The sequence below is a fragment of the Lepus europaeus genome, chromosome 16 (genome assembly GCF_033115175.1).
Source record: "Lepus europaeus isolate LE1 chromosome 16, mLepTim1.pri, whole genome shotgun sequence".
In the NCBI taxonomy this organism is placed as follows: domain Eukaryota; kingdom Metazoa; phylum Chordata; class Mammalia; order Lagomorpha; family Leporidae; genus Lepus; species Lepus europaeus.
Genome location: NC_084842.1, coordinates 88,650,628 through 88,672,210, shown reverse-complemented (window position 1 = coordinate 88,672,210; position 21,583 = coordinate 88,650,628). Strand labels below are relative to the sequence as shown.

At 66.9% G+C, this 21,583-nt stretch overlaps 1 protein-coding gene across 3 annotated transcripts in view; it reads right to left on the bottom strand.

The window, feature by feature from the left end:
* The window catches only part of SORCS2 (sortilin related VPS10 domain containing receptor 2), a 301,213-nt gene that overhangs the window by 53,181 nt on the left and 226,449 nt on the right, over positions 1–21,583 (bottom strand). For 2 of the 3 annotated variants that reach the window (XM_062213492.1, XM_062213491.1), the window contains exons 4-5: positions 3,768–3,932; positions 173–246 (exon numbers count right to left, since the gene is read on the bottom strand). In XM_062213492.1, the coding sequence (XP_062069476.1) occupies positions 173–246; positions 3,768–3,932 (239 nt within the window). The remainder of the gene's footprint in view (positions 1–172; positions 247–3,767; positions 3,933–21,583) is intronic. The other variant, XM_062213493.1, reaches the window with a different exon arrangement.

Here is a 21,583-nt window from a genome sequence, read left to right as displayed (position 1 = left end):
GGGCGGGCCCCTGCCGCGTGTCGGGCCACACTCCTGGTTCACAGTGCAAGCCTGGGTCTCTGAGCCCCCGGCCTCTGCCGTTTCCGACGCCACCCCCCGGGACGAGGAGGGCACAGGGCTGGGGGCCGAGGCAGGAAGGGGCCTCCCGCTGCCCGGCGGACAGGGCTCTCACCAGAACACGTGGTCCTTGGCCACTCGCTCCCGCAGAAGCGTCCACTTCTTCCCCAGGTCGGACGACACGAGCAGCTTCAGGAAGAGAGGAGAGCTGGGTCATGAGGTCAGGGACAGGTGCACGGCGGTGGCGGCCACCTCAGGGGCTCCCGGGGGTGGGGGGCAGCCTGGCCGCATAGACACCACACGAGGCCCCGCACCTCGGGGGCCCACACCGACCCCGGGAGGCTGACGGCTGGCGGGGGAGAGGGCACCACCAAGAGCCAGACCCACCCCCAGGGCAGCTGCGGGAGCCAGGGGATGAGGGTGAAATCCAGGGAGACTTCCCAGGGGAGGTGTGCCGAGTCAGGCGAGCAGCAGGAATTCTGTTACCTCTGTGAGGCCAGGGGCCAGGAGAGGTGTGGGGCCCACCACAGGGCCCTGTGCAGGCTGGCAGGGGCCTGGCTCAGGTTTTAGGGCGCATGCTCTGTGGCCATGCACTGGAGCTTCTAAATAATTTTGTCTTTTTAAGAATGATTGATTGATTGATTTGACAGAGAGCAAGGTATCTTCCCTCCACTGGTTCACTCCCCAAAGGCTGCATCAGCCGGGCTGGGCCAGGCTGAAGCCAGGAGCCCCACCGGTGTCTCCCACGCAGGTGCAGGGGCCTTAGCAGGGAGCTGGATCGGGAGTGGAGCAGCCAGGACTCGAACCAGCACTCACACAGGATGCTGGCAGTGCGGAGGGTGGCCCTGCCACTTCCCTGCCTCAGTTTCCCCTGTGTAACATGAGCCGCCAGCCGTGATGGCTTAGGGTGGTTCTCAGGACGCCGCAGGCTGGCTCCTGGCGGGCTCCAAGCGCACAGTCCCGTGGCCCCGTTCCCAAGCTGCTCTGAGCCGGTTTCCCTGGGAATCTGGGCGCAAGGAGGCCAGGTGCCCTGTGAGGGCGGCAGCATGGGGCCAGGCACGGAGCAGAGCCCGGCAAACACCCGTGGCCAGAGCCACGGTGCCGCTTAACGCTCTGTCTCCAAGGGACGCACTGGGAGAGGGGCAGGGGGTGTCCGGGGGCCGAGGCGCGGCCTGGGCCCTCTGGGACACTTCTGCCCGGCAGCAAGGCCCCGGGCCAAGCTCCAGCCCTGATGGCGGGCACAGCTGAACCCCGCACCAACCATGGCCCTGTGGGAGCTGCCACGGTGCTGGCTCCAGCCACATGGCCGTGGCCCCAGCAGTCCCAGTGGGCGGCGGGACCCCAGCTCCTGATGGGCACGTGCGGAAGCTCTTGAAGCCCCTCCCCCAGCCCTCCCAGCACCTGGGGAGGCACTGCCACGCCCTGCACCCTTCCTGCTCACTTGCCCGGCCCGACCGCCTGTTCCTGCCCCCGGCTCCCAGGGCTCCCCCCAGAAGCTCGATTGCCCCCAGGTCAGAGTCTGAGGACTGGGGAGCCCTGAGGGGGGTGCTGAGGCTCGGAGGGCCGCTGGGCACCGGCACCCAGCTGCTGAGCCCACGGCTCCGCCCACCCCATCGCGGGGGCACAGAGAAAGGCAAGCCCACTTACTGAGGGCTGGAGGGCTCCCTGCATTGCTTTCTCGTGTGTCCTCCTATGGCTCTCAAGTTATATTAAAACGCTCACCCCCCGTTCTGAGCCAGTCTATGTCCTTGGTCAAACCTCCTCCTCCAGGCAGTCCTCCCTGCTTGCCCACCCAGACGAGTCCTCCCTCCCTTACTGGGAGCTCTGAGCTTCTCGCAGTGCTGGGAAGCGGGAGAGGGTCTTGGCGGGGAATGAGGTGGCTCCTACGGTGAGTCAGCGGATCTGAGCACAGAGAACCCGGGCTGCTCGGACCCGCGCCAGCAGAGGGGCTGCCAGGCCTCGCGGCCCGCTGACACCAGGGACCTGCTGCGGGTGCTGAGCCTGGCAAAGCTGACCGAGAGGAAGCCCGCCCAGGCTGCAGAGAGCCGCAGAGAGCCCCAGGGCTCCCACTGCAAGGAGGGGACTGAAGGTGGGCGGGTGGGCGGGCTCCGAGTGTGGGCAGGCGTGGCCGAGTGTGGGAGTGTGGGGGCTGGGCCCCCTGTGAGTCCTCGGGAGGGTACCCTGCCGCTCTGCCAGCGGCCTAGACGGGCTGTAGGTCGTCCGGGTCAGACAGCTCAGGCGCCCGCCAGGTGTGCCCAGTCCCTGGCGCCCGTGCCCTGCCGTGAGGACACACGGCTCCCCTGCAGTGGCCGGCAGCCCTGGGCAGCCAACCCCAGCAAGGTCCAGCTGAGCCCCAGCTGCCCCGCAGACCCGAGACTCAGAGCCCGGGCGTGCGCCCCCGGCCGCCCCGCAGACCCGAGCCTCGGAGCCCGGGCGTGCGCCCCCGGCCGCCCCGCAGACCCGAGCCTCGGAGCCCGGGCGTGCGCCCCCAGCCGCCCCGAACACCCGAGCCTCGGAGCCCGGGCGTGGGTCCCCGGCCGCCCCGCAGACCCGAGCCTTGGAGCCCGGGCGTGTGCCCCCAGCTGCCCCGCCTGCTGGCTTGGAGGAACCACGAAATGCCCCAGACGAAGCCCTGTGGCCACCGGCCCCAATTGCCCCGATTCCTCCTCTCACAACCGCAGCTAAGCCGCATCCTCCTGTCCTCCTCCTGCCGGCCCAGAAAAGACCCGAGCTTAGCCCCGATCCCGGCCCCGCTCGTTCGCCAGGGCGTCAGGAGTTAGAGCGCGCTTGGCACAGCGGCTCCTGCAGGAAAACCAGCCCCGGAGATCCGCTCTGGTCCTAGTTACAGGGCACGGCGTCCCCAGGCAGGCGCCGGGGCCAAGGACAGCCCAGCAGGCCCTGGGGAGGCGGGGCGCCAGCCACGAGGCCACACCTGGGCACAGAGGGCTGGCGGGAGCCAGGCTCTGTCCAAGCAGGAGTCTCCACTTGGAGGTGCTTGGCGTGGGTGCCCGGTGGGTAGAAATTGTTCATCCACGTATCTAGGCAGCCATCAGCCATCCACCGTGTACCCACCTGCCACTCACGTATGTACCCACCCATCTGCCCGTTCCCCATCCACCGATCCGCCCCGCCCACCGATCCATCCATCCACCCCCCCATGCGCCAGATCAGCCAGCAGCCAGCAGCCCGCCCCCCTACTCACTGGCTTCCCCTCGTCTGTCAATCCGTGTCCCCACCAGACCCTCCGTCCACCCCTGTCCACACGGCTGACCAACTCAGTTTCAGCCCACTGCTTGAGAACGCGATGGTGCCTGCTGCAGCGGGAGTTGGCCCGGGCAGACTCCCCATAGCGGTGCTGCCACACTGCGCACCGCACCACGGGCCACGGCCGCCGCGCTGCCATCTCGTCATGGCCACCCACACACCATCTACTCCCTGCCACCTCCTCCCTGCCACCATCTACTCCCTGCCACCATCTCCTGTCACCTCACTGCCACCACTGTCACCATCCCCTCCCCGCCACCGTCTGCTCCCGGAGTAGGTGAGACCCTCCGTCACCTCTGCCCCCTGCACCTGCCTCCCCCACCCGACGCTGACGGCACCGAGGACCAGGACTCGCGTGCGTGCATGGCGGCCGTGGGCCAGGAGCCTCCCGCCGGGCAGGGCGCTCTCCCGGTGCCGTGAGGCCCGCGGCCCCGAGCCGCGCCTACCTTGCTCTCCCTGGTGTAGGCCAGCACCTTGTCCTCGTCCTTGGGGTGGAAGATGAGTGTCTCCACGGAGAAGGGCACCTGTTGCCTCTGGAAGCTGGCGCCCTCGTCCGTGCTCACGAACAGGCTCTGCTCCCGGTCGCTGAGCGAGGAGCTCACCAGGACGATCTGGGGGGAAGGGCAGCGTCACCACAGCGCCCAGGAAGGCCCCAGGCCTGGGCACCACGTCGGCGGGGAGAGACCAGCAAGACCCAGGACGGAGGCACAGGACGGCTCTGCCCGGGCAGCCGCCTCCTCCAGGCCGCCCACTTGGGACGGCCACAGGGCTCTGCCGAGCCAGCACTGCGCCAGCCACCCCGGTGCCTTCGATCACGTGCCCGCCTCACAGCTCCCTGCTGGCTGAGCGGGGCCCACCAGGCAGGGTGCAGTGTCCCCTGTCCCCGGCCTGGCCCCGCTGCCCAGGCTGCAGGCCACAGGAAGGCTTTGCAGGTGAGGAGAAAGGTGGGGCCAGCGAGCCCAGGACCACCCGTACCGAGAACGACCCGCACCCAGGGCCACCCGTACCGAGAATGACCCGCACCCAGGGCCACCTGGTCCCTCACCCCCTGGAGCGCAGTGGGGAAGGCTGGCCCCTCCAACCGCACCCCGTGGGTCTAGCCCCCACCTGCCGAGACTCCCCTTGGCTCCTCCCACACCGTGCAGACGCCATCCCTCAGGGCCCCCCCAGTCCCTGGCAGGCCCAGCCTCCCTCTGGCCTGCTGGCCTCCCGTGTGCCCTGTGGGCTCCGGCTGGCCACTCCCCACGCCCCACTCAGCTAGAGATCCTCAGTGGCCCTCCTGCCCCAGGCTGGGGTGAGCGCCCAGCCCCAAGGCCACCGGGGCCCACCTGCCTTCCTTGAGACTGTCACCCTGGGGGACAGAGGCCCTGTCTGTGGTCACAGCGGCCCTCCCTCCTCACCCCCTCCCTGCAGGGCTGGGGCTGCACCGTTTGCTGAGCAAATGAATGAGTCGTCCCTGGGGAGGACGGGCGAGGGGCACTGTCTCCAGGGAACCTGGTTCCGGTCCAGGCCGGTGCAGCCCCAGGCGAGTCCACCTCCCATCCTGTGCCTCAGTTTGCCTGTTGGTGAAATGGGGAGAATGACAGCAGCGCCTGCTGCGGGCTCCTGGCCTGGAGCAGGCACAGGGACAGCTGGGGGCCCTCGGCACAGAATGGGGGGGGGCTCTCGCCGTGCCATCGCAGCCTCCGCTGGCTCCAGGAGACACAGGCACAGGAGGGGGCGGAGCTGTGCTGTCACACAGGGCCCAGGGAGGCAGCGGCCAGGGTCAGCACGGGCGAGCAGGAGGAGGGCGCCCCTCGGCCTGGCCGAAGCCCGAGCTGTCTCGGGAGGACAATTTAGCACCCGGAGCGTCAATCAGTGGTCGCACCCGGCTCCCGCCCCCCGGGAACAAGCGATCGCGGGACGGGCTTCTTCTTTCCGGGCGGTCTTCGTGGGCTGCCCAGGAGCGTGAACTGGCCCCCGGCCGCACAGAGCCCTCCCCTCCCCCGCAGCGGGCAGGGGCGCGGTCCAGCAGAGGGACGCAGTGCCCAGGGCGGGACCCACGGGCGTGGCCGGGGACCGACCACTGCCTGCCTGCCTGGGGAGACGTGACGCGCTCAGGGAAGCAGCAGGGCGCGGGATTACCGGGAGGCCTGGCCACGGGGCTGTGGGCACGCGAGAAGGGGATGTGGCTCCCGGGCTGGCGCCTCCAAGCCAGGGACAAACAGGAGAGCAGCTTGTGGGCCAGGCGGGAGGTGCTGAGGCCGTGGGGCAGTGCCCAGGTGGGGGCGGTGCCCAGGTGGGGGCGGGACTTCCTGTGTGATCGTCCCTTCTAGAAGCCTGGGCTGGGCTTCCTGGCTCTCCCGGCGGGGCGGGGCCCTTTCTCCCCACAGCCTCTGCCACCACAGGAGGCGGGACCCCAGGCCCCGCCCACCCCAGGCCCCGCCCACCTCAGACCCCAAGCCTCCTCCGGGATTCGGTCCCGGAAGGCGGAGTCCCAGGAGGACACCAGGGCCCCAAGGTGACTCACGAGGGCGAGACCCCAAACCCCTGTGCCTGTCCACGTAGCTGGGATGGTCCGTTCTTTTTAACATTATTCAAAAGGCGCAGTAGCAGAGAGAGGGAGAGACGGGGGCTGGGGAGAAAGAGCGGCCTTCTGTCTGCTGGTTCACCCCCTGAATGCCCACAATGGCCAGGGCAGGGCCAGGCGCTTCTTCCGAGTCTCCCACGCAGGTGCAGGGCCCAAGCACCTGGGCCGTCCTCCACTGCCTTCCCAGGCCACAGCAGGGAGCTGGATCGGAAGTGGAGCAGCCGGGACTGGAACCAGCGCCCATGTGAGATGCCGGCGCCCAGCGTCAGCCCCAGCCCCTGCCCCATTTGCAGAACAAAAGCGAGACCAGGGCACCCCAGGCCTGCCACTAGCAATTCAGACTCAAATCTCAAATTTCCCCAAATGACAAAAAGACCACGTGTGAGGAAATGAAATCGTTCCCTCCCAGTCTCCTGGGCACGCCCCCCCCCCCCCCCCCCGACCGCCACCGTCCTCTCATTCACTTCTGGAATCTGCTTGGCAGGTGCGCTCACGTGAGCCAATTCTGTATACACCGAAGGTCCTTCCCCTTGGTCGGAAACCTGTCTACCCCGGCTCGTCCCAAAGGCCCCCTCCTCCAGGAAGCCTTCTGGGATTTGGCGTTTACCCCACTCCTTCCCCTGCCGCTGACCCAGCGCCCTGTGCATCCACGTGGTGTCCCTTGTCTGGGTCGCCGGGCGGAGCCTGTGCCTTCCCTGTGGTCAGATCCCACCCAGGACACAGGCGCTGTCCCCACGTAGGTGCCACAGCCTCAGTGGGCAGGACTGGTGCTGTCCGCACCACGGCAGGGCCCGGGTACAAGGGCAGCGTGCCCACCACACTGGGCTCGGGTCTGCCCTGCCAGGTGGCGCTGGGGAGCAGAGGACGTGGCTCTGGCTGGGCGCTGGGCAGCCTCCTCAGCCGTGACGTTTGGCCTCTGAGCTGGACGAAGCCGAGGGCGGGGACGGCGGGCGACAGGAGTGCTGACAAGGGGAGAGGCGCCGGCGCAGAGAGAACAAGTCAGTCAGCGCCGAGGCTCGCGGCTGCCCGCCAGGCTGGGAGCCAGCTCTGTTTTGAGCGGTGTATTTTTACCACTTGCTATTCCGGGGAAACATACGGCACCTGCGTGAGGCTCTGGGGCACGGGAGGCTGGCGTTCGGAGACGGGAGGTGACGGGTTTGCTCCCTGTGGATCTCAGAAGTGGTTCGCTGAGGCGCAGGGCCCGGCTCGGCCAGAGGCAGGTGCCGGCCCGCTCGGCGAGCCTCTTCCTTCGCGGCACACCTGCCAGGCAGGCGCGACGGCCCCCATTGCTCAGATGGGGAAACCAAGGCCAGAGGGGCCGTCCGCACGCAAGCGTTTCCACCCCGGCACGACACCCCCAGGGCGAGGCGTCCCCGCACTGCCAGCCAGGCAGCTAACAGACACGGGGTCCGAGGCAACAGACTTGGAAGAGTCCAGAAAGAGCCCCCCAATCTCAAAGACTACAGAAGTCAGCAGGGACCGTCCCGAGCCTTGGGGGCGGGTTTCTGACCCAGAATGGGGAAGGCCAGGCTGTGGGGCCCCTTCTTCGAGATCAGAGGGCTCTGACACACAGGTCCCCGTCCCCAGGGCTCTCAGTGGGAGCTGGTGTGGGAGGGGGCTGGGCAGGTGGAGCTGGGCAGGTGGCGGTGGGCAAGTGGGGGATGGGCAGGTGGGGGTGAGCAGGTGGGGGTGGGCAGATGGGGCTGGACAGGTGGGGGTGGGCAGGTGGGGGTGGGCAGGTGGAGGGTGAGCAGGTGGAGCTGGGCAGGTGGGAGCTGGTGTGGGAGGGGGCTGGGCAGGCGGAGCTGGGCAGGTGGGCTGGGCAGGTGGGGGTGGGCAGGTGGAGGCTGGGCAGGTGGGGTGGGCAGGACAGGCCTGAGCTGGCCCTCCGGTCCCTGCCTCTCCTGGAGCCCCGGACATCCTGCTCGGGCTCCCCAGGGGAGCGGGCAGCACCCCTGCCTACCTGGGCAGCTGCGCCCATGTGGGTCCCTGTGCCCGCCGGACAGGCCACCTCCTCCGGCCATGCTGCCTCTCCACACACGGCTCCCACCCCCGCTCCACCGAAGGTGGCGCCGGCGCCCCAGTCAGCTGCAGCGAGGCCCGCACGCCGCGGCTCTCGTCTCTCCCAGGGTGAAGATACAGGGAGCGAAGTCCTGGCCAGTGCTCGGGGCTGGTGCCGACCCTGCACCGGTGGTGGTGGTGGGGGCGTTCTCAGCCTCCCCTCTGCCCAGGGCAGCCCCCGCGGTCCCCACTCCTGGCCCCAGGACCAGGATCGTCACCCTCACATTTCTGTCTCAGACTCTCGGAAGCTCGGCCCGAGGGCAGGAGAGGTGACCGGGAAGCAAACGCGGGCCTGGGTCCCAGATTAGAATCCGCCTGGAGCCCCACGTGCACCCGCGTGAGTCGCCGCAAGCAAACAGCTGTGCCACCGTTGCCGCCGGCACCAACGCCAGGTGGCAGAGCCGAGCGCGGGGTGCTCCCAGGGCACGGGGTGGGGGCGCGGGGGCTGGGGCGTGGCCTTGAGCAGCCACTGCTGCTGTCCTCAGCTTCCCACTGGAGACCACGCCCCCTCCTGCCCTGAGGGTCCCAGTCACGCACACCAGGATCTGTCACAGACACGCGAGGGCCGGCCACCCTCGCCTGTTCTCTCTCTAGGCGGCAAGAGCTGTTCTTGGGGGCGACACGGGCACCTGGATTTCTGCCCGCAAAGACCGGCCTGGCAGAGCCCTCCAGGCCCGTGGCTCTCCCACGACCAAACTGCTCACGTGGCCACCACGTGGCCTGCCCGCCAGCAAGGCCAGGGCTGCCGCCACTCTCCACGCCCCCGCCGCACCTGCTGCCACTCTCCAGGCCCCCGCCGCACCTGCACGTCCTGCCTGGGAGTGGGGTCGCTGTACTTGGGATGCCCGTGGCACACACAAGAGGCTGGGGAAGATTAGGAGGCTGTGGGGTGGCCAGGGGAGGTGGCCCCCCGGGGAGGTCGCCCCTGGGTGGGGTGGCCGGATGAGGGAACCAGAGACCTGCCCTAGGGCAGACCACGTAGCTGTCTCAGGTCCACGTTCAGTGGTTTGGTGAGGAGAAAAGAAGATGGGGCCGGGGCCACGGCCACGCTCCAAGCTCCTGGTTGTGCGGAGGGTGGACGGCAGGGCCGCTCCCAGGGCCGGGTCAGTGTGGGAGCAGCAGGGTGGTGCCAGCCTCCTGTCGAGGTGGGGGAGCGGGGCTGGGGTCGGCCCGTGGGGCGGGGCCGGGTAAGAGCACTCTGCTGGGGTCACTCAGGGTGCACCCACACACGTGAGCCCTGGGGTCCTGGGATGGATCAGCCCATGAGGGGAGGAGCCAACAGGAGGGGACAAAGCGGGAGGGCAGGGGTACAGTGGGTGACCCTGGCCAGCGAGGCCTGCATGGACAGAGCAGAGCCAGGTCACCGCAGCACGGCACGACACACGCCGTGTGTCCACTCTCCACAAACCCCCAGTGTCTGAGTGCACACAGAAACACATGTGTGTGCCTCCAGGAGACACACAGACACTCGCGTGTGTGAACATACAGGAGAAGTAACGGCCGGCAGAGGCCGGGAGCCCGACAGCGCCGCCCACGCCAGGGGACAGGGCCATGTCGCAGCACTGCCGGCGGAGGCACAGGGCGGGCCCCCGGGTCATCCCACACCACCCGGCCCTACACCCGGCCTCCGTGCACGGGCACCAGGGGCTCGGCCCCACCCTCACTCTGAACACACTTGACTCCTTGGGGTGGAGGGCGCTGGTGGGTGGCAGTGGCGATGGGGGCAGGCGCAGGTGGGGCTCCTGTCACTCCTGGAGAGGAAGAAGCCGCAGCCCGGAGGCCAGAGACACAGCCCGAGCGCCCCGGCCCCTGTGCAGGCTGCGGCTCAGCCTGGGCCACAGCCCCGCGGCGCTCAGTGCCCCGGCTCACACGGTCACAGCACTGACTGTCGGCTGGGGACTGCTTCCCCTGTCACCACCGCACCGCAGGTCGCCACAGCGCCCCCGAACCTTCGTACGTTCAACCACGAGGCAAACGGTCCCCGCTCCATCTCGGGCAACCCAGGCCCTGGGCGGCAGTGACTAAAGACGGCAAACCTTGGTCCCGGCACCGATGCCTACAGGCTCGCCGGATAACCTCGCCAGACCACCCCGCCGTGTTCCTGCCGCGGGAGGCCCGCCACGCCCGCCCCCAGTAATTGCTGGGATCTCCGCTGTCCCGGGGGTCTGCCGGGACTTCCCTGCATTTTGTTGGCTGTGGGGACATTTTTCAGTGGGGGTGCAGGGTGGCCGGCCGCGGGTCCCTGGAGAGACCACGTTTGGGAACATTGTCTGTTACCAGGACAGCTGCATTAACCACGTGTGATTAGATCAGCAAACAATTTGCTCCATTATCTGCCCCTGACGGAGCACCGGATGGGGAGGGACCGTCTCGCCGCCTCCGCGCTGTCTCGCCCACGGCGGCTCCGGCAGCCTCCTGGGGACAGACGACAGCTTTGGAAACGACGTGCCGTCCCCCGAGACTCACTGCCAACATTCATGACAGGAGACCAGGAGGCGACCACCGCTGCCGGGCCAGTGGGCTCAGGGCTCTCTGGAAGGAGCAGTCCTTGTCGCTCAGCCCCCCCAGGCCGTCACTGTCCCTACAGAAAGGTCAAGGCCACGGACATCCGCTCAGGGGCGGTGACATTCAGCAGCCGTGGACTCAAATGAGGACGAAGCTGGAACCCAGCTCATTGCGAGCTGGAGCGAGCAGCCCTCGGCTGAGGAAGTCACCGACCGTCCCTGCATGGCAGCAGGTGGACGGAGCCCAGTGGGCAGCTGGTGCACGGCCAGCTCCTCCCCCAGGAGATGGGAGAGGGAGGCTCACGGCTCCTCCCCGACGGCTGACCTCAGCACAGGTGCCTGGAGTAGTCCTGGGTTGCATGGGACACAGTCCAGTGCCAGGACAGGCGATGGCCAGAAACGCCCGAAGGCGGGCGGTCTGGACTGAGCGGAGGGCCCAGCCACGTGGCAGTGCAGGCGCAGGGCGGACGGAGACCACACGGGCCAGGTGACAGGTCCAGCAGGAGGGGAAGAGGGGGCTGGGGGCCCACAGGGGAGGCAGGGGAGCCCACGGGTGGCGCAGGGAGAGGGAAGCCCCCAGGGGAGAGCTGTGAACCCCCCGCCCCAGCCCAAGCCTGCTGCAGGGCTCGTGAGGTCTCAGGCTGAGGAGGGGTGGGCAGAGGGACCCGATGAGGACCAGAGAGGACAGCGCCCGGGACCACGGGCCAGACGGGCAGGGGCGGAGGGTGGCGGGCATCTCCCCCTGGAGCTGGGCCCTGACTGCTGACCAGTGACCTGCAGGGCGGCTGTGACGAGCAGACGTGGCCATGTGGGGGCTCGGGCCAGGCGGCAGCCACGGAAAAACAATGACAGCAGCAGGGCTGGCAGACGTGGCCTTGACCGACAGCGGCTCCTGTTACGGCGATGGCACCACCGGCGCTGCTCGCTCAGTGCCTCCCTGTGCTCGGCACAGAGGCCGCCTGGCTCCCGAGCAGCTGAGCTGGGGACAGGGCAGCCTGGTGGGGAGCGTCCCAGCCCCCAGGCCTGGCTCAGCCTGGCTGCCTGACCCGCATCCGGCTGACCGACCAGGCTTCTGTGCCAGACTGTTTTACCCCCTTCCACTGCACCTGGTCCCCAGTGCTCGGCTGGCCCACGGGAGCCTCCACCACTCCTCCCTGAGCTGCCTGTACCCCCGCTGGCCTGGACACACCGCCAGGATCTGTGGGTCCCTGCTCCCTGTCCTAGAGCCGGACAAGACCCAGAACTGTGCACCGGTCTTACCCACAGCCGAAGGCCTCCTGTGTGTGTGTGACAGCCCCAGGGTCTCTCGGGGCAGACACACCACAGTGGGGGACTGGCAGGAGAGGGTGGGTCACAGGTCCTCAGGGGCGACCTTGGGGTCCAGGAGGCCGAGCCACCTGCCCACCCAGGTTGGGCACAGTGGAGTCCCCTGGCTCAGCCCCACCTCCTGAGCCACCCAAGGTAACATGTACGGCCACACATATGGCCAAGGTGACAGCAACATGTATGTATGACCACACATATGGCCAAGGTGATGGCAACACACATGTATAGTCACATGTAGTGAGATGACGGCAAACACATGTAAGGCCACATGTGTGAACAAGGTGATGGCAACATGCATGTATGGCCACATATATGGCCTCATGTAAGGCCAAGGCGGTGGCAACACACATGTAGGCCACATGTATGGCCAAGCTGACAGGAACATGCATGTACATCCAGTACCCTCCAGCCTTGAGGACACATGCTTCGTGGCTGACACTGTGACACCGCCCCATCCCCCTTGGCGGCCTTGGCCACCACAACAATTCTCTCCCTAGAATACCGCCCTTGGCTGACGGGAGTCGCTGGCCGGGGACCCAGGTCCCAGGGTCAGGCACACAGCAGACATGGACACCACAGGTCCACACTACAGGGAGGACTGGGGACCCCAAGGGAGGCTGGGTCCACAGCAGGCTGGGAGCCGTGGTCCAGCCCCACGGCAGAGCCCAGGACAAACAAGAGGCAACTCGGACAACTGCCGATGCTGGGCCGGCGGTGAGGATGTTGGGGAAAACAGGTGACCCAGAGGTGCCAGGATGGAGAGAAAGGGCCTGGGGCTTCCAGACCTGGAGAGGACCGAGCACCAGAGGAGGGGGCACGGCTGGGGCCCAACCAAGTCTGTGCCGAGACCCTGCAATCTCCAGATGGTGCCCAGCACTCACCATAGCCATGTGTGTGGCTATGTGTGGACAGGTGAGGGTAGGGTGTGGGTGGTGGCTGTGTGGACAGGTGAGGGTAGGGTGTGGGTGGTGGCTGTGTGGACAGGTGAGGGTGTGGGTGGTGGCTGTGTGGACAGGTGAGGGTGTGAGGGTGTGGGTGGTGGCTGTGTGGACAGGTGAGGGTGTGGGTGGCGGCTGTGTGGACAGGTGATGGTATGGGGGTGAGTGACAGCTGTGTGGACAGGTAAGGACATGGGTGGTAGCCGTGTGGACAGGTGAGGGTGTGGGTGGTGGCTGTGTGGACAGGTGAGGGTGTGGGGGTGAGTGACAGCTGTGTGGACAGGTGAGGGCATGGGTGGTGGCTGTGTGGACAGGTGAGGGCGTGGGTGGTGGCTGTGTGGACAGGGTGGGTGTGGGTGGTGGCTGTGTGGACAGGTGATGGTGTGGGGGTGAGTGACAGCTGTGTGGACAGGTGAGGGCATGGGTGGTAGCCGTGTGGACAGGTGAGGGTGGGTGTGGATGGTTGTGTGGACAGGTGAGGGTGTGGGGGTGTGGGTGGCAGCTGTGTGGACAGGGGAGGGTGGGTATGGATGGTTGTGTGGACAGGTGAGGGTGGGTGTGGATGGTTGTGTGGACAGGCGAGGGTGTGGCTGTGTTGGATGAACGCACAGCTGTACAGACAGGTGAGGAATGCATAGAGCTAGGTGAGGCCATGTATAGAGGAATCTGTGTGTATTTCAAAATGTTTGTGGAAAAGGAAAAGTTTATTTTTAAAAAATAAAAATAAATTTAAATCCATGTGCGCTTTTCAGAGTGTGCATTTTCCATGAACTTTTTGAAGACACCTTGCACACATTTCAAAATTTTTTGTCCCCAAATAAATTTATTTTATATTTTCACTTTCCACAAATATTTTAAAGTACCCTCATGTGGTTCAGTAGCATGTGGATGGGTGGTAGGTGACTGGGTGAGTGGAAGGATGGGTAGACGGATAGCTGGATAGACAGATGGACGGACAGGTGGATGGATAAATGGATGGACCGGGTGGGTGGATAGATGGACGGACTGGGTGGGTGGATAGATGGATGGACAGGTGGATGGATGGACGGACAGACAGGTGGATGGATAAATGGATGGACCGGGTGGGTGGATAGATGGACGGACAGGTGGATGGATGGACGGACAGACAGGTGGATGGATAGATGGGTAGATGGGTAAATGAATGGGGTGGATGGACCAGGTGGGTGGATGGACAGATGGACAGGTAGATGGATGGGAGTTGGGTATGCAGGCTGCCTCCTGGAGCCTCCTCTGTAATGCAGGCGGGCGCTGACCACTGCTCCACTTGCTGGGGCTCTGTAGCTCTCCGAGTGGCCCCGAGAGAGGCTCGGGGGCGGCGGGGGCTGTGCTGGCACACAGCAGCCCCAGGGAGCCTGAAGCCACGGGCACCATCGCCAAGTTCCCTGCGCCAGAAATCACCTGCACCACGTCCACGGAGGGAACACGATTCCCGCGTGGCTGGCTTGGAAATGGAGTAATTAGACGGTTTTACAGCTGGTTTTTAAAGCGAGCTCTTTAGGTTACGGGCGTAAAGCATGTCTTGGTAATAGCCAGGTCATTCTGTTCTGATTTCCGTAGCAATGGATTTTATAATTAGGCAGCAAAAACACCAATCCCGGGCTCAGGCCACTTTGTCGGCCCCATTCTCTTTGCCCGGTGTGAGCCACATAACCCCAGGGATTGGGGTGCCCGCTGCCCTGGCCTGCGTTGTGTTCCTGGGGGTGGGGCTACAGCAGAGCAGGTGAGTGACAAGGACACAGGACAGCCTGCTGGGACGGCAGGTGTATCAGCCCAAACGCCACCCTGGGTCTCGGCCACAGCCTGCCCTCCCCCACCTGGTGCCACATGAGCTGCACCCACTCCGCAGACCCAAATGGGGAGCACACGTCCCCGTGCTGGGTCAGATGCTGGAGCCACAGACCCTCAGAAGCCCCCTGCCGGAAAGAGGGGTTCCAGAAACTTCTGAAGGGAACCAGTGAGCGTTGCGGGCCCAGGGCGTGACGGTTCCCCCAGAACACCGCGTGCAGGGAGCAGGATGGAGAACCCGGGCGCTCCCCGCTGCTCAGTGCTCCAGACTCAGGCGCTGAGGGGACCCTGGGCGACCTGAGCAGGGCTGGCGGCAGCCGCGAGAACCCCTCACTCGGCCATGGAGGCCGTGCCCCTCGCGACTGAATGGCCCTGGTGCTCCTAGGATGCGAGCGCCCGGCCTGCGCTCCTGCCCCGGGAGCCCGCGTGTCAGTGTCGCCATGGCGCTGAGCTCCAGGAAACTGCTGAAGGCGGCAGCCACAGGGCAGGGCTCCGGTGCCGCGGCAGCAGCGCCTCGGCTGGGGCCCAGGGAACTCCACGGTAGCGCCGCCTGGCAGTCCCTCTTCCTCCTCTACACGCCCCACCCCGTGTGCACAGCAGGGGAGGCCCTGCACACCCGTCACCCCCTACACACAGGGCTGCCCCAGGCCTCGAGGGTGGGCATGTGGTCTTGGGTGGGAGGGGAAGCCGCCTCCTGGCCCAGCACAGGTGTCAAGGTCAGGGGAGCCCTGGACACACGGTGGAGAAGCCACCTGCCCGCGCGGCTCTACTGCAGGAAAGCCAGCGCCCCCATCACAGGCGACATCCACTCAGCATGCCGCTGACGGTGCTGTGGAAACAACCAGCCCATCAGGGAGTGGCGGGGGTTGCGGGGGCTCCGGCACCCAGGGAGAGACTGGCAGGAACGGCGGCTCCCAGCCCGATGCCACCTGTCGCCCGGGAGGTCCTGAGCCTGCTCGCTACATAGCATTTCCCCGAGTCAGAGGAGCGAGTGCTGGCACCCGGAGGGCACCTGGCAGACAGAACCCACGCATCTGTCTGCCGCGTGCCTATAAAAAGCAGCCCTGGGGGGAGCGGCCGCCCGCAGAGGGAGCTCCGGGGGAGGAGCCGCCCCTCCCTCCCCCCTCCTCCTCTGTCACCTCCCGGTGGGGACCTGTCTCACCTCCTGCCATGGCAGTAGACACCAGAGCCGCAGGGAGCCTGGTGGGGGGCGCGGCCAGATCCTGCAGCAGCCAGTGGGGCAGGGACAGGCGAGTCGCAGGTTTTCAGTCCCCGCAGGGCCAGGGGAGCGCCGGCACCAGACCCTGGAGCTCCCAGGGGCAGGCTGTGCCGGTCCTGTGCGCTCTGGAGCGTTTGGCCCCAGTAAGTGCCCAGTGAGCAGCTGTGACGGCCTCGCCAGGACCCCACCCTCCACCCCACATGCAGGACCCCCGCGGCCACCTTGGGCTGGGTGCCCAGCGGCTGCTGCTCCTGCATGGTGGTGCCGGGACAGACGCCCGTTCTCGGTCCCTGCGTCCTGGTGCGCGGCTCCTGAGGCCATGGCCATGCTCAGAGCGACGCGCCCCTTAGACAGGGCCATGAGATGACTGCGGCTGTGGCCAGAAAGAGGAGAGTGGGATTGGTGGGTGAGGACTTCCGGGTCAGAGCCAGCCTCGGCCTCCAGTTGGGTGAGCCTCTGCCACACTCACCCTGACCCTCGGCCGAAGCTCAGGCGGGTCCACTTCCTGTGGGCCACCTCCCACTGATCTCCCATCCCACGGCCACCCCGCCCTGGGGTCCTTGTTCCAGGTCACCAGCTGCTGGCCGGCAGGTGCCCTCGGCTGCCAGAGGGAGGCCCTCGCTCATTCTGCATGAAGGGGCCCTCATAGGCCACAAGGGGGCGCACTGGCGGCTGGCCGCCCTCTTCTGCCCTCCTCTACCTCAAGTCCTCACCAGGTGCCCCTGGAGCCCAGGGCGTCCCAAGGGCACCAGCAGCTCCCCAGAGGCCGTCAGGAGGGGTCTCCAAGCCCTGGAGCACCAGGTGAGTGACGCACCTCTGGGTGCCCTCGCCGCCTCCTGCAGGGGCCAAGGGATCGCTGGAGCCCAGGAGCTGGACCACGACCACACCGTTCACCCGGAATCAGGCCATGTCCGGCCAGTTACAGAGGCTCGCTGGGGGCTCCCGTGCTGACTGGCGGATGGCAGTGCTGGGCTTTGTCTGGCCAGGCTGGGCAGCGTCCGGAGCTGAGCGGTCCCTGGGCACCATGGGGGCTTGGCCAGGTGTGAAGGTGGCAGCGCCTCCTTGTGGAGGTGCAGGGTGAGGAACACGGGATGAGAGGCCCTGGAAAGTGACCAGGACACCTGGGTCCCCGGCTTGTCCCCAAGCCAGAGTCCCTCAGCCGTGACCGTGCCGGCGCCCTTGACTGTGGCTCGGGGACCGTGGCAACAATGGCCATGTGAGGTGAGCCGGTGGTGGGGCCTGACCCCACCCCGAGGTCTGGGCTGGACCCTGACTTCTGTGGCCGGAGCACAGCCATGATGTGACCTCCTGGGACACCCAGGCCTGGGTCCCTCCTCACTTCTCCTGAGCACCCTGGGGTGCTGCAGACCCAGCCTCGTGAACTGGCCCCCATGCTGGGGTCCCTGCAGCCCCCACGCGGCGCCCTCAGCCCTCGGCCACATCAGCTGCCCACCATCCACGTGGTGACCGGGGCCCGCAGGGACCCCAGATGACCACAGCCCCGCCAGGGCAAGAGCCGGTGCTGGGGTGATGCCAGCCGGTGTTGGGGTGCTGGCTGTGCAGCCCCAAGTGGGGAAACGGCTGCTGCTTCCCGCCCAGCCCGGAGCCAGGCATTCGGTCTCACTCCACAGACCCTCCCCACGGCACGGCTCACAGGGCAGAGGCTTCGCCGGAGCCCAGCCCCCAATTCAGCGGAGCCGCCCCCTGCTGCTGGTCCCCGCAGGCCTGCCCATGCTCTGTCCCCCACGCCCATTCTGGGGTCCAGGCTCTGCCCTCCACAACCTTTGGCAGAGATGGGGAGGGGGTGCAGATGCGAGTGTGGGCTTCTCACGTCCTCGCGCACACGTGGCCCCATCGCTGCCCCATAGTCCTCACCACACTGTGGACAGACATCAAGGGGAGCGGATGCAGGGGACGCCTCCCGACTGCTCCCCGGTTTGTGGACAAGGACTCCAGCCCCGGCAAGCCCGCAGGTGGGCCCTGGGTCCTGCTGCAGCGCCAGGGAAGGCCTGGCAGGTGGGGCCCACGAGTGAGGAGCGGGAGAGGCCGTGGGAGCAGCAGCACGTGGCAGAGGACAGTTGGGGCTCTGCGGCGTGGCTCGAGGACACGTGGCTTTTCCAACCACAAAGTGGGCAGCTCCAGGTGGCACTGGCATTTAGAAGCCTCTTGGCCACAGCCCGGTCATGGGAATGGCCGCACAGAGGCTGGCCGGGGGTCCCACACGTCCCCTGGGGCTGACACACAAGCACAGAGGGGCGCAGCCCTGCACGGACCACGGCATAGCACAGCAAAGGGCATGGGGAGGGGGCCGGAACCCGTCCATCCTCACCGCAGGGGCCAGACGCCCCCCAGGGGGCCGGGGGTCTCTGCTAGGACTCACGGGTGTCGTGGAGCTCTCCAGAGCCCCGTGGGGTCCAAGCAGTAAGCGGAGAATCAGGACTCCCCCCAAGCTGCCTCTGCCAGTCATCTTTGGTCTCACAGAGAGGCCTGGAGGGCCTGGGAGAGGAGCCGCCCGCCCAGGCTGGGAGCCCCATTTCCCACTGAACGGCTCAGGCTGTTTCGCTCCCCAGCCCCGCCCACCCTAGACAGCCCAGTGGAGCCATTTGGTGAGGACTGAGTAGAGACCAGGTGAGAATGCGCAGGGCGCCCACGCCTGTGGACAGGAGCCCACGTCCCAGGCTCACGCCCCACACCCATGGGCAGGAGCCCACGCCCCATGCCCCACATCCCACACCCGTGGGCAGGAGCCCACGCCCCACGCCCATGGGCAGGAGCCCACGTCCCAGGCTCACGCCCCACGCCCATGGGCAGGAGCCCACGCCTGTGGACAGGAGCCCACGTCCCAGGCTGACGCCCCACACCCATGGGCAGGAGCCCACGTCCCAGGCTGACGCCCCACGCCCACGGGCAGGAGCCCACGTCCCAGGCTGACGCCCCACACCCACGGGCAGGAGCCCATGTCCCAGGCTCACACCCCACACCCATGGGCAGGAGCCCACGTCCCAGGCTCACGCCCCACACCCATGGGCAGGAGCCCACGCCCCATGCCCCACATCCCACACCCGTGGGCAGGAGCCCACGCCCCACGCCCGGCCCCCACAGTCCCGGGGAGGAGCTGCTCCTCCTGCATCCGTGGGGTGGGGCCTCTCCCAACTGCGGCCCCTCCACACAGGAACTCCACTCCGGGAAGCTGGGAGCTCCGAAGAGGAACTCAAGTTGGTCATTCGGACACCGGCACAAACACGCTGCTGAATAAATGAGCCCCGGGCCGGCGCTGTGGCGCAGCGGGTGACGCTGCTCTCTGCAGCGCCGGCATCCCACATGGGCGCCGGTTCCAGCCCTGGCTGCTCCACTTCCCATCCAGCTCTCTGCTGTGGCCTGGGAAAGCAGAAGGTGGCCAAGTGCTTGGACCCCTGCACCCACGTGGGAGACCAGGAAACAGCTCGCGGATCCTGGCTTCAGATCAGCCCAGCTCCTACTGTTGTGGCCATTTGGGGAGTGAACCAGCGGGTGGAAGACACCTCCCTCCCTCCCTCCCTTTCTCTCTCTGCCTCTCTGCAACTCTGCCTTTCAAATAAAATAAATAAATCTTTAAAAAAAATAAACTAAACGAGCCCCTCCACTGGGCAGGACCAAGTGCACAGCGACACAGCTGCTTCCCCCTCCGTCTGCTCCAGCCCGGACGTGGTCATCAATGTGTCCCCCAGCGTCCCCTGTTCCCCACCTCCGTTCCCATGGCATCTCCTCTGCGGGCGGCATCAGCCTGCACCCAGAGAGTGAAACACAAGCCCAGGCTCCCAGGGTGCCCCGGGCATCAGATGGACCCTGACGCCTCCGTTCAGCTCCGTCTCTGCCACTTCCCAGCTGGGTGACCCCCGATTCGTCACCTGCAGCGGCCTGCCCCACGGGTCGTCACATTTCCACGTCCAGGGATGTGGCTTTTACTCCCAGTACAACCTGCCACCGGAGGCCGCCGCTCGCTGCCCAAGGCCCCGAGCCTGAGCCCACCTCGGCGTCATATTGCACCCCGGGTCCCTGTGCACCCCAGCACAGGAGTTCAGGAGCCCCCGCCGGCCGGGACAGGTCCTCAGACACACACGCCCCCCACCATGGGCTGTCCCGTGCACCCACGGTGCTGGTCAGCTCCTGTCTGAACTGACCCTAGGGAACCCACTGGGTTTCTGAGTCCCGGTGAGGGGCCCCAGGGGGCTCAGCGGCCACCTGCGCTCTGTCCAGGAGGAGCAGAGCAGAAGGAGAGCACCCCCCGCACCAACTAGAGGGCGAGCGAGTGGACGCGTGGAGCCAGGGACCATGCGACCCCCTCCTCCAGGACGAGGCCCGGCCAGCTCGGCCCTGAAGGCGCATCCACATCTCCTGGAGGACACGAGACCTCCCTGTGCCCTGTGGCTGCTGCCCGGGCCCCAGCCCGAGAGGTGGTGGGGTGGGCAGGGCTCCGCCCACTCACGAGCCTGGTCCTTGAGGCACCCCGCGGCCAGACGCCCTGCTGGGCTGCCGGCCCCACACCCTCGGCTGGAAACCCACCCTCAGCAATGCAGGCACAGCGTGGACAGAGGGGGAGACCACTCCCCATGAGTGGCCAGGTCGGAGCCAAGTCTCTCCTAGGGAAGAGGGAGCCCAGCAACCCGGCCGGCACGGCCCCGGGCTCCGCCCAGGCTGTGAAGCAGGGACCTCGTTGGGGTGTGACCAGTGTGCAGGGCCGGGGAGGGTCCCACCTCACAGCCCCCCACCGCTCACGCTCAGAGGGACACATGGCGGCCTCCTCCCGCCAACGCTGGCTGATTCCCTCCAGGGACAGCAGGACAAAGGACTCCTTGGCTGTCAGACAGCGCCTCTGTCCCCAGGGGCTCTGACAAATCCCCAGGGACGCTCTTCACAGCGGGCGAAATTGGTCTTAACAGCCCGATAAAGTGCAGGCTGCCCCACAGAAAAGCAATCCATCTTCCTGTTGTGCCGACACCGAGATGACAAATTGATTCTCTTACAAAAAGTAATCCACAGCTCCCCGGGAGGGGTGGGCGGAGGAGCCGGGCTCTCCTCCCAGGCGGGGCTGGGGCTGGGCTGTCCGGTCGCACAAAGGCCCAGTCCAGACAGGAGCTGCGCCGTCCTGGCCGGGACACGGGGCTCGGTCCTCTCCGGGGTTTCCGGTTCTCTGCCTCCTCCCAGCTCACGGTGCAGCCCATCCTCGGGACAGACGGTGCGGCCGCTCCACCGGCCGCTGCCCCATGGCCTGTGTCTGCCTCCCAGCCCCCGTGGGACCTCCTGAAACCCTGCCTGCTTGCTCCACAGCCACCAATCACAGCTCCCCACCGGAAACCCTCTCTGCCTGTGCCCCCGCACTCTTCCCAGGGGACGCTAACCCTAGCTCTGCCCTCAGCTGACCCCGGTCACTTCCTCGAAGACTCTATCTCCAAATGCAGGCGCAGGAGGGGCTCGGACTTCAGCAGAGGGCCGCTGGCGGGGACACAGCTGTGCCACACTCACCCGCACACACGGCCCAAGTGGAACCAGCCCACGTAGTCATGAAGGGGCGCAGGCGAGACAGCGTGGTCGGTCCCAGCGATGGAACATTCTCCATCACCACGGGGACTGCGAGCTGACCCGTGCTGCAGCCTTGGCGGCACCGAGCAGGCGGAAGGAGGCAGGTCCCTCAGGGTCGCAGCTGCACAGCCCGGGGGCAGCAGGTGTGCCCCCAGAAGCGGGGGAGATGGCATTGCCGGGAGACAGCGGGGCCTTCCCGCACTCTGGGCAGGTGAGAACTTTCTGGATGTAGTGGGGGAGGTGTCACAGCCTTGTGTGGACGGTAGCCCAGCCGCCCACC